Here is a 17,519-nt window from a genome sequence, read left to right as displayed (position 1 = left end):
GTTGGATTACAAAAGTATTTCGAAGTGTTTTGTGAAAGTTTATCGTCAACTTTTTTAATTTAAAAAAATGACGTAGCGTTTTCAAACAGTGTTTTTTTCTGAATCACACAGTTTCCATAGATGGCTATTTTGGGTATATATGGACCGATTTAATCGAAAAAAAGACCCAATAGTGATGATAATGGGACATATAGGAGTGCCAACAAAGAAGCTCGTCAAAGGTAATGAAGGTTTTATATTTTATTTCTGCTATTTGTGTAGCGCCGGCTACGCTAATTCTTTTGTTTACGTCGCATTCAAGTATTTTGGGGTGTTGCATGCTATCAGATAATAGCTTCTCATGCTTTCGCCGAAAAGCATTTTAATAATCTGACTTGTTGGCTAGATTCACAACAAGTGTAGCTTTAATTCACTACCCTGCATGTGTGTTTTAATGAACGTTTGAGTTTTAACGAGTGCTATTAGCATTTAGCGTAGCGCATTTGCATTTGCTGATGGCTAGATGAGACGGTTGCGTCTCAGGTGGGCTTACTTACAATTAGGGAAGTCAGTTCAGAACAAATTCTTACTTACAATGACAGCCTACCAGGGAACAGTGGGTTAACTGCCTTGTTCAGGGGGCAGAATGACAATTCTTAAAACGAGTTACAGTAACCTCAAGTTGGCCATGGATGTGGAACTATAAAATGTAATCATAGAAAGTGGGCATGCTTAAGATAAGTCTGTGGAGATCTTCACAATTGATATAAATCTGCCCAGAATCTCAAATGACATTGTAATCTCAACTGCAATCCAGGTCATAAGTTTGTGATATGAGAATGCAGTGAAAATATATTAAATTGTATAAATAAACCAAATATCTGCCAGTGTATTCCCATTTTGAACTTTAGGTGACCACTTAACAAAAATTCAGACATTGTTTTTCCATTGGAATTTGGTTGTGCTTTTAGATGTTGAAAGCATAGTGATGACACATTTGCCTGCCTTTTTGAGTGGGTGAATATGTTGTAATCTCATTGATCAATGTCTCAAATAAATATTTCTCAATTGTCCATGTTGAAATTACATACTGTTCCCAGTGGGATATGCTTGAGAGACTGGAGGACCAAAGCCCCATTTCCCCAGAACCTATTAAAATGTTGATTTAAAAAATTACATTTTTTATACAAATGAAATTGTTGACATCAGACAAAAGAACAATTGTTGCACTAAAACAGATAAACATATAGTCATATCTGTGTAGAAGCCACAATTCAGCCCAATAGCGGGCATGCTAGTTCGTAACAGAATAAGCTACATCGCCATAGCCTCTGTCAAAAATCATAGACTGCTATGGAGGCCAGGACTGACAGTCCATAAACAAACAATTTTGGGGTTATGATTGGCCAGGGTACTAAACAGAATACTAACTAAACAGAATAGTGCTAGGCTTAAAGAGGGCATTTATATTCTGAAAGTCAAATCATCATGTTATATCAATTATGTTAGCATTGCATGGATATGATCCATAGTAAAAACCATCATGTGAGAAATCAGGCCCAGGACTTGAACCATAATCGGTCCACTATGCGATTTTTGTATCAATGATAAACTGACATCAATTATTCAAGCACTTTTACACACACAATAAATATATAAGGACACTTAATTCCTTAAAAGCTTCTGTATTCCAGTCCAATAAAACAATTCCAATAATCACATAAGGAAAAAACATTTTAAACATTTTGTTGTAAAGGCTTGACAGAGTAAGACTGTTTAAAGAAAACTTCTCTGCAAGGGAAGATATTTTTTGTATTTATACAGTCACAAATACAATCAAAGCCTAAAAATATATTCATTCTAACCACTTAAACCTTACTAACTTCTCAGCATTTAAACTCAACGACTAAACTCAAAATCAACCCCATGTGCTCTTTGCTTCACCTTGCCTTCTGATGTGGAATTTTCAATAAAAAGCATTTCACTAATGCTTTAGCCATTGCCTATTAGATCATTTAAAATCTGCAGGATAACCATGAGGTTGTGATTAGGCAACAAAACATTTGAGAATTTACCAATACCATAACCAAATATAATGTTCCATTGTTGTCCTGCAGCTCATTATTTAAAAATAATAATAATTATCACTACCAAAACGTACACATTTTACAAACTGAATTGTTAAATCACTGTCTTAAAATGACAAAATGCTTCCGAATTCAGAACAATTCAAATTTGGCCAAAAGGGTTGGACAATTCAATAAAATGTTATGTTTAATATTCAACATAATGATATTACATATTTACAATTACACTTTTATTTTATTCACAAGCTAAAAAAATAAAATGTCCCATTTTGGTTTGTTATGACCAATTTTTATGAATAATGTCTAATCTTCTTTGAGGAAAGTTAAGATGAACCATATTCAGAGTTGAGAGTGAAATATTAATAAAAATTAAGCAAGTGTGCTGTCATTAGAACAATCAAATCTTTGGATCATGAAAATATATTCATGAAGTAAAGCATTTCTTTGCGAGTAGAGCAAGCTCAAAGATTTGTCAGTGGAAAAAAAACATTTCAGTACCTTGCAAGGGTCACTTATGGCCAAATCAGTCCATTTGAATAATCCCTGGATTTTGCAAAGGCGATTAACGGGGAATAAAACTTGGATCAAAATAAGTCTATACAAAAGTTAAAGTAATTGGCCGATAGTTGTTTTTAGTACTGTACATCTTCAATGCCCATTGGAACATTTTAAAGAGAAACTTAATTCATTCTTTGTATTATACTCAACCAGCAGAGGGGGACATAGATCCTTATTTTGGTTTATCAGCTCACAGTGGTGTCTACAACACTTTCCTTGTGTAGGAGTCTAAGCGCATTCCTCAAAATACCCCACCAAAAGTACAAACTGTTTTTGGCTGACCAACAAGCCGATTAAAGTTTTAAAATTAATATCGGAGACACAAAGGGAGGCCTTTTTGATTGAACATTTTCACAGTACACTCCAAATTCCTGGGGCAAAAATCAGAGGTGGGAAAAGCAGTCTAATTTCGACGAGGAATTTGTGGACAAAGTGGGATTTCCAAACATATGCAAATAACTCAGATGAAAACAAAATCGGTGAAAAAAAGCTATTGTTAATTCAGTTCCAGTAGAGACTTGTTACTTCACTAGGTTTATCGTCCCGCAGAAAATGAAAAGTCGATTTCAGGTGAGCACAGCATTGCAAAACCTAACAAAATGTCCACCATGCCTTCACTCATGCAACGGTCTTCTGACCTCAGAGTGTGTGGTGCAATGCAAAATAACTGAAGTCTGAATACAGAACTTGAAAGGAGGATCGTTGTAATCATTAGGGGAGAAAAGTGTGACAGAGATGGTGCTCTAAGCTTTTGCAATGAGGGACTTACATGGGACAACGAGTGCAACTTTAACAATGGGACTCAGATGCATTCGCTATAAACCGAAGGCTCATGCCTTTGAGCATTAACTCCCAAGTAGGGCTGTTATGGGTGACCGTATTACCGCCACACCTGCGGTCACGAGTTTGACCGCAGTCAAATTCCATGTGACCCTTTAGTCATGGTAACTAGGCTTCTCCAAACTCAAAGTGCTGCTGATCGTTAGTAGCCTACTAAACTTGCTAACTGCCTGGTAATAAGCACTCTATTGTCCCTCTAATCACTCTGACATCAATGCAAATGTTTTCGAAAATCTAATCAAACACTTCATGAGCCCATGGGCTCATGTTGCACAACATTTCTTTAGGCTACGCAATTGCCTAAAAAGAGGATCTCATCAGCTTTCTAGAGGCTCGGCCTAATATATTTATTTCTCAACATTCCCAATATTAAGCACATTGCTTCACTTTACAACAGGAGTATATCCTACCTGGCTGGCATGAAAATGAACCATGGGAAAAGCATCCTCCACTCGCCATTTAAGTTTATATGACATGTATTTTTTCCTGATGATATGATAATGGTACATTCTAAATCAAAACTAATTTCACACACATTATTTAGTATTATGTAAAGACAGGATTAAATTAAGAACAGTCTGATGTGTGAAAATAGTAGCCTATCACTTGTGAATGTGTGCAGTAAGGCAAGAAAGAGCACATCCTTTTTTTAAATTACTTCATTATACAAACCTAATCAAAAAGGTGTATATCATAACTAAAGTCTGCTTTACAACCTGTGTGGAGCCTAAACTGGCATACATAGGCAGCACGTGAGTTTGGTGAAGATAATTTTCACCATAAAAATACACCTTTATATAATGCATTACATGCATAAATCACATTTGAGAAGTGTTTTCCTGCTTATGGATTGCATTTTGGAACATTCACACCTATAGCCTACTGCAGTGTGAGAATTGCTGCACTTACAAATGTGAAGTAGCCTAACAAGATTTTAAGATTAACGTTCAGATCTGTTGCGTCAGCCTCATTGCTTTTAAAGGTTTTTTGATGCGAGTGGTTGTAGTAATTTGTGATCTATCACATCCCACAACTGTCTCAGAGTATGTTTGGAATATTTATTTCTCGCACAGAAGTACAAGTTGACCAATAGAATAGATCAACTTTTGTCCTATGGGAGATCTACTTAGGCTAGTGCTTTTGCTGTTCGTTAGGCCTACTCATCTTGTTGGCTGACAAAAAGTAAAATATAGACAGTTTTAACATCTTCAATATGCACCTCTGATGTGTCCGTCTTCACTTGTAGCCTACTTCGGGGCTGAGATGCATGTGAGAATTGAGATATCAGAGAGCCATGTGAGTAAGAGGTGCGTCAGAGCACGACTGCCAGGTGAATTATAATTATATTCAGGACACAACGGCCACATTGGCCGCAAATGGCATGATTTGTTTTAAATGGCATTACGGCCACACAAGGGGGATGCCGTTAGGAAATTTGAGGCCTGGTGAGAATATTATCAAGTGTTTGTCAAATTGTGAATAAGAGACTGATGAAGTGTGTGCAGCCTGCATAAGAAACAAAGCAGAGCTCTTGGATTTCATGAGACTTTAAAGAATTCATTAGTCTCTTCATGCAGCCTAAAATCTAAACATATCACAAATAAAGTTGCATAACTAACTAAATTAAGCATTTCGGAGGACCTGTTTCTTTGTTAACCGCTCAACACAGAATAGCTGCATGTGTGCACTCTCTCGGTAACGGTTTAGAGAAAATATACTTTCTATTTTATTCAGCCACGTTCAAATGTATTCTTCACACTATAAAATAATGCCACAGAATTCTAAGAAACTTATCTGCTAAATGAACTAGTGTAGCCCACAGACATTTGGCATAGCCAGATCAGAGTCTAACAAGGACACCTCAGAGTATGCTATTCTGTTCTTCTGAAAAAGACTACATTTTCTTCATATGTTTCTTTAGACTGGTCTAAAATAAATAATGGATTTATTGTGATGGTGTATGCTATATTAAATGTATTTATTAGAGTTGTGATTAAATGTAGATGTTCCAAAAGGTCTGCATCAGTGGCTGTGTGAAAGCCAGGAGATGCTAAACGTGTTTATGTAAATTAATTGTAAATTACGGTGAGACCGGCAGTTATTTGCTCGACAATCACCGGCAGACAAAATACTACCAAGCATGGTTGGTAGATGCTTCCACATCACTCAAGATGGCTGTTGAGTGTCTCGTCTCTTGCGTTGCCTGAGAGTTAAAAGCCCCTGAAAGACCAAGGGATCGAACAGCATGAATATGGGCATTTGGGCTCAGGTTTGTTTTGGTTCAGAAAGGGAGAAGAGGTGGTTTGAACAGAAGGGTCAGCAGAAGAGACATGACAGAAAGTGTAGGGAGAAATAATGAGGGTTGAGATACAAAATCGTGGGAAAGTTTTGTGGGGTCCCTAAGCGGTCTTCTTGACCACATGGATGAAGTAGCAGGGGGCCTGGCTCTGGCCGGGGGTGTAGGTCTTGAAGTCGCCGTAGACACTGTGCTCACACTTCCCGTGGAAGGCTCCCGTCAGGATCTCTTTGAAGTTGTCAATACGGTGAGGGTAATAGGACAGGCGGAATTTGCTGCGGGAACACAGACACGAGGCATAAAATGGTGGAATCACACTTACTCTCCTAGCCAACAATAACAAAATTAACAAATATAAAATGAAATTAAGATTTTAAACTTCAATGTAAAATAATACTGGACTAAATTATGAATTTGGTTGGAGGCAAGTAATCTCGTTTACTGGGCGATTTCTCACATGTGGTATGTTACAAGTGCCTACTGGGTAAAAAATAGCCATTCAACATGTTTTGAAAAGAGAAAACAGAACATTGCGCTCCATTGCAAAGGTGTAAGGTTGACAATATATTTGACTGCATCTTAATGTGCTCATGACAAGTTTTACAATGCATTATGAATACATCTTAATGATATAAGTAGTTGTACCTAAGTTCGGGGGAACTCTGTGGGCCCTCTGGTACCTGTACGGTATAGTCCAGGGTGATCATGTGAGGCTTGTTGTCGACCCACAGCACAGAGGTGGTGATGTCCTGAGTAAGATCACTCTGAAAAATGACAGGCACACACACACACACACGGTGGTTAGCCACAAAACAGTATGGATAAGGACATGCATACAGCATAATACCGAGGCATGGATGCAAACACTAGCATGTAAGAGAACTCATTACATTTTATTATGACTACAGTATATTGGTGTAAAATAGTACAGAAGACAACTGTAAACCTTCAGTGGCCAATATAGGGGCATAAAAGTGTTGATAGCAAGGTGGTACTGCTAACTAATCACGTAAAAATAAGGAAGCTGTTGCTATGATCAACAAGACATTGGGCGCTGATAGACTTTTTCCATAAGTGGGGGGAATTTGCTTAAGGACCGTTAAAGGACCGTCCGTCATTGTTAATAAGAATTTGTTCTTAACTGACTTGCCTAGTTAAATAAAATAAGTGCAACTGATGCAGAGGCATTTATGATTCTTCAAGTACATCCGGTGGATAGGCCAGGTAACCCCCAGGGGGTACTTGTATCCAAGGTTGAGAACCGCCGACATAGGCCTTCACTGACCAAACATGTTTTACCTCTTAAACCCAGACAGCTTCAGTTTCTCACACTTCATAATTCTCATGAAAAACTAAGTAACATTTCCTCATATTTTATATTTTCCTGCGCAACAAGGCTCGGCATAAACTGTGTTAAAATCAGAATGGCAATGTGGGCTAGTGATTGCGTAAGTGGTGCAATAGCACTTTATCTTGGGAACTATTCCAAGAGATATGTTTATTTTGAAGGGAGTGAAAGTTTACAGATAGAATTCCCTTGGAATATTGCAGCTTTAGTATCCCTGTTGTGATTATTATGCTTTCCCTTTGCCATGCGGTCATTATACATACACACAGTACCAGTCAAAGATTTGGACATACCTACTCATTCAAGGGTTTTTCTTTATTTTTACTATTTTCTAAATTATAGATTAATAGTGATATAAAAATGAAATAACACATGGAATCATGTGGTAACCAGAAAAGTGTTAAACAAATCAAAACATATTTGAGATTCTTCAAAGTAACCACCCTTTGCCTTAATGCCAAGCGTGTGCAAAGCTGTCATCCTCTCCACCAGCTTCACCTGGAATGCTTTTCCAACCAACTTGAACGACTTCCCACATATGCTGAACACTTGTTGGCTGCTTTTCCGTCAATCTGCGGTCCAACTCATCCAAAACCATCTCAATTGGGTTGAGGTCGGGTGATTGTGGAGGCCAGATCATTTGATCCAGCACTCCATCACTCTCCTTGGTCAAATAGCCCTTACACAGCCTGGAGGTGTGTTGGGTCATTGTCCTGTTGAAAAACAAAAGATAGTCCCCACAATGCGCAAGCCAGATGGGACAGCGTATCACTGCAGAATGCTGTGGTAGCCATGCTGGTAAATTGTGCCTTGAATTCTAAATTAGTGTCACAAGCAAAGCACTCTGACAACATCACACCTCCTCCTCCATGATTCACGGTGGGAACCACACATGGGGAGATCATCCGTTCACCTACTCTGCATCTCACAGACACGGTTGTTGGAACCAAAAATCTAACATTTGGACTCATCAGACCAAAGGACAGATTTCCACTGGTCTAAGTGGCCACTGCTCATGTTTCTTGGCCCAAGCAAGTCTCTTCTTATTGGTGTCCTTTAGTGGTGGTTTCTTTGCAGCAATTCAACCATGAAGGCCTGATTCATAGTCTCATCTGAACAGTTGATATTGAGATGTGTCTGTCTGGGCTGAAAGCTGAGATGCAACTTATCCTCTGCACCAGCGGTACGGTCTTCCTTTCCTGTGGCTGTCCTCATGAGAGCCAGTTGCAACTGCACTTGAAGAAACTAAGTTTTTTAAATGAATTGACTGACCTTCATGTCTTAATGTAATGGTCATTTCCCTTTGCTTATTTAAGCTGTTCACGCCATAATATGGACTAACAAATTGGGCTATCTTCTGTATACCACCCCATACATTGTCACAAGGATTGTCTCAAACGCTGATCGTCTCAAACGCTCAAAAAGATAAGACGATACTGTGCAGCCGTCTTCATCGACCTGGCAAAGGCTTGACTCTGTCAATCACCGCATTCTTATCAGCAGACTCCACAGCCTTGGTTTCTCAAATGACTGCCTCACCTGGTTCTCCAACTGCTTCTCAGATAGAGTTCAGTGTGTCAAATCGGAGGGCCTGTTTGGACCTCTGGCAGTCTATGGGGTGCCACAGGGTTCAATTCTCGGGCCGACTCTTCTCTGTATACATCAATGAGGTCGCTCCTGCTGCTGGTGATTCTCTGATCCACCTCTACACAGACAACACCCATCTGTATACTTCTGGCCCTTCTTTGGACAATTAACAAACCTCCAGACGAGCTTCAATGCCATACAACACTCCTTCCGTGGTCTTCAACTGCTTTTAAATGCTAGTAAAACTCTTCAACCGATCGCTGCCCGCACCCGCCTAGCATCACTTCTCTGGACGGTTCTGACTTAGAATATGTGGACAACTACCTAGGTGTCGGGTTAGACTGTAAACTCCAGACTCAGATTAAGCATATCCAATCCAAAATTAAATCTAGAATTGGCGTCCTATTTCACAATAAAGCATACTTCATTCATGCTGCCAAACATACCCTCGTAAAACTGACTACCGATCCTTGACTTGGGTGATGTCATTTACAAAAAAAGCCTCCAACACTACTCAGTAAACTGGATGTAGTCTATCACAGTGCCATCCGTAGTCACCAAAGCCCCATAATAATAATAATAATAATAATAATAATAATAATAATAATAATAATAATAATAATAATAATAATAATAATAATAATAATAATACCCACCACTACGACCTGTTTGCTCTTATTGGCTGGCCCTCGCTTCATATTCGTCACCAAACCCACTGGCTCCAGGTCATCTATACGTCTTTGCTAGGTAAAGCCCCGCCATATCTCAGCTCACTATAACAGCACTCACGCATAGCACGTGCTCCAGCAGGTATTTTTCACTGGTCATCCCCAAAGCCAACTTCTCCTTTGGCCGCCTTTCCTTCCATTTCTCTGCTGCCAAAGACTTGAACAAATTGCAAATGTCTTTCTTTTTTTAAATCACTGAAGCTGGAGACTCATATCTCCTTCACTAACTTTAAGCATCAGCTGTCAGAGCAGCTTACCAATCATTGCACCTGTACACAGCCCATCTGTAAATAGCCCAGCCAACTACCTCATCCCCACATTGTTATATTTTTTGCTCCTTTGGCACCCCAGTATTTTTTGCACCTTCTGCACATCTATCACTCCAGTGTTTAAGTGCTAAATTGTAATTATTTCGCCACTATGGCCTATTTATTGCCTTACCTCCCTAGTCTTATTACATTTGCACACACTGTATATAGACTTTTCTATTGTGTTATTGACTGTACGTTTCCTTATTCCATGTGTAACTCTGTTGTTTGTGTCACACTGGTTTGCTTTATCTTGGCCAGGTCGCAGTTGTAAATGAGAACTTGTTCTCAACTGGCCTACCTGGTTAAATAAAATGTGAAACCTGTTAATTGAAATGCATTTCCAGGTGACTACATCATAAAGCTGGTTGAGATAATGTAAAGAGTTTGCAAAGCTGTCATCAATGCAAAGGGTGGCAACTTTGAAAAATCTACACTTTTTGATTACTACATGATTCCATATGTGTTATTTCATTGTAATTGTGAAGACATCAAAACTATGTAGAAAATAGTAAAAATAAAGAAAAACCCTGGAATGAGTAGGTGTGTCCAAACTTGACTGGTACTGTATATATATATTTTATACACCGGATAGGTTCAGTGAAACGTGTGGTTTTACAGGGTCAGCCATAGTAGTACAGCACTCCTGGAGCAAATTAGGGTTAAGTGCTTTGCTCAAGGGCACAAACAGATTTTTCACCATGACGGTGATACATGTCATCCCCCCCAAAATAACAAATTAAAAGGGTAAGTAACTTGATAGAGAGATTAGATGGAAGAACAGAATGGTTGGTCAGGACAGTGCGACAAACTAATATGATGGTCAGATGGATTGACATAGACAAATAGATATGCCAACCACTGCTGATAGGCATTGTAGTATCTGAATGCAACGTTTCTCAAACTTTTGTTTTTATTTAGTACCTTGTAGTAGATGTTCTTGCCCTGGGGCGCTCGTCCTGTCTCCAGAATATAGTCGTAGTTACGGTGGTCAATGATTAGGATGCCCCCTGGTCTCACCATGCTGGCGATATTCTGCAGTGCTAACTTCTGATCACTCTGGTCCCCTGGGATAGACAAACATCAATACATCTTAACCACAAAACAATCAATATACTGCTACTGCCCCCCAAAAAATTATATATATAAAATACATTTTATCTTTCAAGACACTCAAGGACATCTTACATTAAAAGTAGGTCTACATAAAATCAAAAAACAATTGCATCAAATAAATAAAAAAATCTGTCATGTTGATGTGAGCCATGACTGGCCCGTCAAAGCACTTCATGGCTACCAACGTGAGTGCCACGGGGCAGTAATAATTTAGGCAGGTTATCTTCGCTTTCTTGGGCACAGGGACTATGGTGGTTTGTTCGAAACATGTAGGTATTACTGACTCAGTCAAGGGAGAGGTTGAAAATGTCAGCTGGTTCACGCATGCTTTGAGAATAAGTCCTGGTAATGCATCTGGCCACGCGGCCTTGTGAATGTTGACCTGTTTAAAGGTCTTGCTCACATTGGCTACGGAGAGCGTGATCACAGTCGTCCGGGAACAGCTGGTGAGCTCATTCATACTTCAGTGTTTCTTGCCTCGAAGCGAGCATTAGAAGGCATTTAGCTTGTCTGGTAGGCTTGCGTCACTGTGTTTTTCTTTGTAGTCCGTAATAGTTTTCAAGCCCTGGCACATCAGTCGAGCATCAGAGCCGGTGTAGTAGTATTCAATCTTAGTCCTGTACTGATGCTTTGCCTGTTTGATGGTTGGTCTGAGAGCAGAGCGGGATTTCTTATAAGCATCCAGAATAGTGTCCCGCTCCTTGAAAGAGGCTGCTCTATCGGTGCGGTGCGGATGTTGCATGTAATCCATGGCTTCTGGTTGGGATATGTACGTACAGTCACTGTGGGGACGACGTCGTCGATGCACTTATTGATGAAGCCAGCCTGCGCTAGCAAACAGTCCTGTAGCGTAGCATCCGCGTCATCTGACCACTTCCGTATTGAGCGAGTCACTGGTACTTCCTGCTTACCAGCAAAAAGTAAAGCAGGTAAATTAGGTAAAATAGATGTTTGTTTGCTCATGGCCTTATACAGCTCATGAGTGCCAGCATCTGTTTGTGGCAGTAAGTAAATGGCTATGAATAATATAGATGAGAACTCTTGGTAGATAGTGTGGTCTAGAGCATATCATGAGGTATTCTACCTCAGGCGAGCAATGCCTCGAGACTTTAATATTAGACATCAGTGGTTTACCTACTCGCCGGTGAAAGCATCCGACCATCCTCCCCTTTTCTCTGTCTTTTCTTCACGCGGATGACAGGTATCTGGGCCTGGTCTTGCCAAAGCAGGTTATCCTTTGCGTCAGACTCATTTAAGAAAAAGTCTTTGTCCAGTTTGAGGTGAGTAATGACTGTTCTGATGTCCAGAAGCTCTTTTCGGTCATAGGATGGTAGCAGCAACATTATGTACAAATGAGTGACAAACAGTGTGAAAAATAAATAAAAAATAAATAAAAAATAAAAATTGCACAGTTGGTTAGGAGCCAACAGACATCACCTCCAGCGCCATTATCAAAAGTACAATTTAAAATCAAACGGCAAGACAATACAGGACAGATAAAAATAGGGAGGGGTTGGGTACAGGATACAAACCCGGTTTATGGTAAGGTATTAGGTTTAGGCGGTAGGTTTGGGAATAGGAAAGGGACCTGGTTTAGGGTAAGGGTTTGGGGGGAACATAAGAAACTTAAGGCACTGAAGGAAGGGTAGACAGAGTCAAACATGGATCATAGGCTATAGGCTTTCTTGAAGAGGTGTTTTTTTTTTAATGAGATGACTATCTCTGCATGTCGTATGTGTGGGGAGTGCATTACTTGTATACTGTTACTAGCACTTATACTGTTATAACGGAACTATCAATTATTACTTGCAAGGTCAGATATCATCCCGGTCCTGCAAAGCTACACAACGTGCAGGCTTTCGTTCCAGCCCAACACAGAGAAGGCACAATAATAAAGTACCAAGAACTTCAAAGAGTGCACAAATAAGTTACTTGTGAGTCCAAAATCAGTTAGGTAATGACAATACTGGCTGCCTGCCCCTCACTCACCTTTGAAGTCTGGCAAGTGAGCGAAGGAGTTTCCCAGGCAGATGACTGCATCAAACCCATTCCCTGGCTTCTGCACATCTTCTGTAAGCGTCAGCCAGTTGGCCTCTTCAATCACTGGAGGAGGGTAAGGAAAAAGAGGAACAAAATTAAGAAATTATATTTAGGTCTAGAGTATTTTCTTTGACATCTTCCCTCCTAGTTTAATAGCAATTAGGAAAGCTGAGGAATTGTGAGCTAAGCTTTAGCTCAGCAGGCTAACAAATAGAGATGTTAACGGCTAACCGTTAATCAGTTAACGGCCAAAAATAAATTTTACCAGTCATACTTATTGGTCTATAGGGTAATTTGCATAATTGTGTGGAGTTAAACTGCAGCGTGTGTATTTTCATTAGTCATCTTATCACACACCCACAGCATACAGAGCCTACCACCTGTCAGACAGCACAAGAGTAGCTCCTCAAAAAGTCTGTAGGCTACTGGAGTGAAACCTGTTTTGTAAGCCTAGTTATTGCACAACAAATAACAATTCTCAAATTAAACTATATGTCACATGCACTGAATACAACAGGTGTCTTTCACCATACCGTGAAAGAACTCAACTCTTTCTTGAACTGCATTGCTTTAAAATGATAAATTAACACAATAAAATAACAATAAAGAGGCTATATACGATTCTAAACGCTTTCACGTGTTAACTTGCGACCACGATTAAGAAGGAAACATTTTAATTTCTGAACTCTGAATTAAAGTGCACCTCCCATTCACCATTCAGGTGTATAGGCTATAAGCCTGCCTACCGTTGACTATCAAAGTGTCACCCACCACCTTGCAATGTGATCTTGAAGTAGAATTGTTTGAAACCTGAATGTTTTACTTTACTTCAAAGGATGAGGCATGTCTTACCTTGCGAAAATCCACCCGTAGAAATGTGGATGCAATTATTTTAGAAGACTTCCTCGTGCCATTAACAGCATTTCTCACCTGTTCTACATATCAATTTTCTTTCGTTGTCCAGAAGCCAAAGGCACAATCCTAGTCATAACGACAACGCATTATAGTTCATGCTTTTAGATTCCCCCTCTTTCTCAGTTTTTAACTGAGATTTTAATCTTGGTCACAACTGCTCGTATTAGGTTAAGAACGACGGTGTTCTACACAAATTGCCTTTTGGCAAATGTTTGAAAATTCAGTTTTATTAGGTGCTTCATTACAGGACTTGCATGTTCAATAATAAGCTATAGCCTTTTGAACAGTAAGACGACAGGCTTGCTATTATTGCATGTTTCCATTAAGCTCTTAATGAAAAATGTCCCGTCCTTGTATGCATACTTAGTATCAGAAAGGAAGAGGCAAAGTGAGAAGTTTCACTCTCGCCAAAATCAGTCCAAAACAAACCCATATTATTTTGGGCCTAAGCTTGTCGCCTACCCTCCCACCTTGGGCCGACTCCCATTGTTAGGGCGGAAACTTAAGCATCTCATCACTATATACAGATCTCTAATAGTATTTTCTGTTGGTCACGTCATTTTACTGTTTGGAAAACATGTTACTGTTGTTGACCGGTTAAATGAAGGTTAGTTAGTCAGTCAGGCGGCAGCAAAATTGACTGAAATGTGCATGCCTACTATAACAAAGCATTGTTGCGCACAGGAGAAGCAGATTTGAATCTGTCAGACACACCATCACTACTCACCCCACTGGTCAAAGGCACGCTCTTTTCTTCTCTCCCACCTTTCCTTCAGCGCGTACTTGAGCATTTTGTCGCTGGCGTCCACGCTCGTCATCTTAAATCCCTCCTCAACCAACATGATGGAGTCCACGCTGCAATAAATCAAAACCATTGGTGTTGGGTTTTGAACAAATGATTTGCTTATCTAACCTTCAAGGAGAAGTTCAGGTGTGGAAATTGTTGTAGAAACACATAACAATAAACATTCAGTAACATGGCAGTAACAAAACCACAGGCCTATATGAAGTTGCCTAGCTTTGTGCTAAACTAAGCTAGCGTCAGCTACCCAGTCCCTAAATGGTCCTAAGCCAAACTATCACTGCTTTTGTTGGGTGTGTCACTCAATTCAGTGTGTTGCTAAGGTTAAAGGCAAACAGTCTGGTTGATGAAAAATGGATAACAAACACCTTACAAATGATTACCAATATGTACAGTGACACCTGCAACAGGTTTGTTAAAGCCAATGCTCATACATTTTAGTGGACAGCGAACACACTATAGAAACATTTGTGAATGGGGTGGACCTGTGCTCAAGCTTTTGCTGAGCTGGCAGTCTGTGTGCCAATTATTTCCATAGTAGACCATTGCGACACAAATCGAAACAGCATTGGCAGTTAAATTAGTCACACTCACTGTATCATTGGTTGAGAAGAGGGATTTAGTACTCAGAGAGCAAGAGTATATAAGTAGATCAAATGACAAAACAACTAGATGGTTTGCTATGGCAGAACATTCCAAAAGACCCAAATAGGATATAGCACGGACACTCCTAAATAATCCAGTTCCACCAGCCATGTTTACTTTGGGAGACACCAGGGCACACTTGCCAAACTCAAAAGGTCTACTGCACTACTCTGCCAGTATGTTCATATGACCATGGATTTCTCCTTGGAAATTAGGATAATTCTACAACTACCACACGGTTCGCTATGTGAATTAGGACACGTGTTAGGGCCATAACTCAAATTAGCTCAGTAGAAGAGTACACCAGATAGTGACTACTGTACAAACCAACCGGATATCAAGTGTAGCAATGATACAATGATTAGGTTAACACATTGTCTGAACTTAGCCAGTCAATCTTTTCCAATTCATCTACTTACTAAATCATGGATACAATATACACAACCCTGACACTTATGTAGGCTTTTGCATTGACGATCACGTCTTTGCCAATGAAATATGCCTTTGTTTCCAATAATCTATGGTCTCTCCAACAATGGCGACATAACCGAATGCTGGATGAAAGAAGTTTACAATGTTTGGAAAAACATGTTGATGACTAGCAGCTTCCTAGATGATTTGACCTCCAAAAACAGATACACACTATCCGTGTGGAGGAAAACCAGTCAAAACACACCACTATCAGTGCAAAGCACTGAGTCACTTTTTCCCAGTACACACCCTTACAGAAGGTTTAGATGGGCTATTCCTTGGACTTTTCCAACTTGATGTGCTGGACAGGCTATTCCAACCTGCAACTTGTACTTTTTTCATGGGTGTGAGTCACGCCATCTGCCCAACCAATCTGAAAACAGCTCCACATTTTACCCCTGCATGAGTGAACATTTGGTATGTGGCAAAACGTTTCACAAGCATTGAAGCGGTACAGCTAAAAGGAACTGCTAAAAGTAAAGTAACTGCAGTGGACGGCAACCTGCTGTTACATGTATACCCTGCTTTCTGAAGTGACCCAACGGCAGCAGTTTGCAACTGAGCATTTGTTGGTAATATCTAGGGAAATACATGTATGCCACATTGGGTTCCATTCACAGTCTTTTGAGCTAATCCATATCCAAAACAAATCCAGTGTTGAGTAAATGTGGGAAAGGTTCATTTGGGTGAAATTCGTAAATTGCAGTTTAACGCTGAGCAGATTTCCTTAAATATGCCTACATTTCCGCAGAATAAAATGTGCTTTTCATTCGTTGAAGGCTGTCCTATCTAGCCAATACACACGACGTTTATTTTGTGGAAGCGTACATTGCATAAAAAGCAGGTGGTAACTAATGGAATATTTCAGCAACTGCAATCAAGGCCTAGCCAAACGCTACACTAAAGAGACGATTACAAGCAATACGAACCACACGGAAATCTGACAGGTTGGTTTAGAGCTCGATGTGTTATGTGCTTATTATAGGGATGTTTGCAGTGGCCTACGAGGGCCCACAAGCTGTTGTGTACGGATAAACGTACAGTTCAGAAATACTAGCTGTATCGGCGACATGCCTACCCTGTGCCGCAGGCAACATCCAGTATCCTTTGCACACCGTGCTGTTTTAGCAGGGACACCACCCAGCTTTTGTATTCTTCCGTTCTACTCCGCGTGTCTCCGATGTACAGCTGCCACACCTTTGCTGCTTTTCCGTCGGCATATTGATCAGGAAGCCCCACGGAAGCAACGCCGAGAGAACGCGTCCGAAACACACTGTCGACTGACATTCTTTATCTTCAGGGATCACACTGCTACTTTGTGCAGAAATATCGAATTCTAGACTAATGGAATATTTATGAAAATAGTCAGGCACGTATTATATATTGGATATCCGTTTTTTTTTTTTTGTCTAGCCTTTCTCCACCTAAATCTTAACGGTGTTATTATTATTTATACTAGCTAGAGATAAACTGGAAGCGAAACTTTAGCCCAATGAGACGCCTGTATACTCACGCCTTCTTTCTGATTGGACACGGCGTAGTCCTCACGTCAACATTGAGGAGTTCAATTAATGTCCGGGCATCTGCTGGTAAAGCGGGTTAGCATTGATTGCGTTCTATTTCAAATGCAAAAAGTAATGCTTTTGATTTAAAAAAAAAAAGGGTTTATCTGCCTTAATGAAAACAAGTTTGAAAATGTGAAGATAGATGTATTTTTATGAAGGAAGCATAATTTTACCTAAGTGGCTCAGATTACAGTTCGATTTAAAAAGGCGCTCCTCACTCACCGCTGTTCATAT

The 17,519-nt window shown here is 39.9% G+C and overlaps 1 protein-coding gene across 1 annotated transcript; it reads right to left on the bottom strand.

Moving 5' to 3' along the window:
* Nucleotides 1–1,648: 1,648 nt before the first annotated feature.
* On the bottom strand, nt 1,649–17,249 carry gnmt (glycine N-methyltransferase). The gene is made up of 6 exons (XM_020489408.2): nt 16,799–17,249; nt 14,530–14,657; nt 12,837–12,950; nt 10,656–10,798; nt 6,406–6,524; nt 1,649–6,035 (listed from the first exon to the last, which is right to left on the bottom strand). Exons 1-6 carry the CDS (start codon nt 17,005–17,007, stop codon nt 5,864–5,866), a joined length of 885 nt encoding a protein of 294 aa, XP_020344997.1. The 5' UTR covers nt 17,008–17,249; the 3' UTR covers nt 1,649–5,863.
* Between the last annotated feature and the right edge of the window lie 270 nt (nt 17,250–17,519).

This window comes from Oncorhynchus kisutch, linkage group LG8 (genome assembly GCF_002021735.2).
Source record: "Oncorhynchus kisutch isolate 150728-3 linkage group LG8, Okis_V2, whole genome shotgun sequence".
Classification (NCBI taxonomy): Eukaryota; Metazoa; Chordata; class Actinopteri; order Salmoniformes; family Salmonidae; genus Oncorhynchus; species Oncorhynchus kisutch.
Note: the sequence above shows the minus strand (reverse complement) of the source record. Positions and strands in the feature narration are given on the sequence as shown.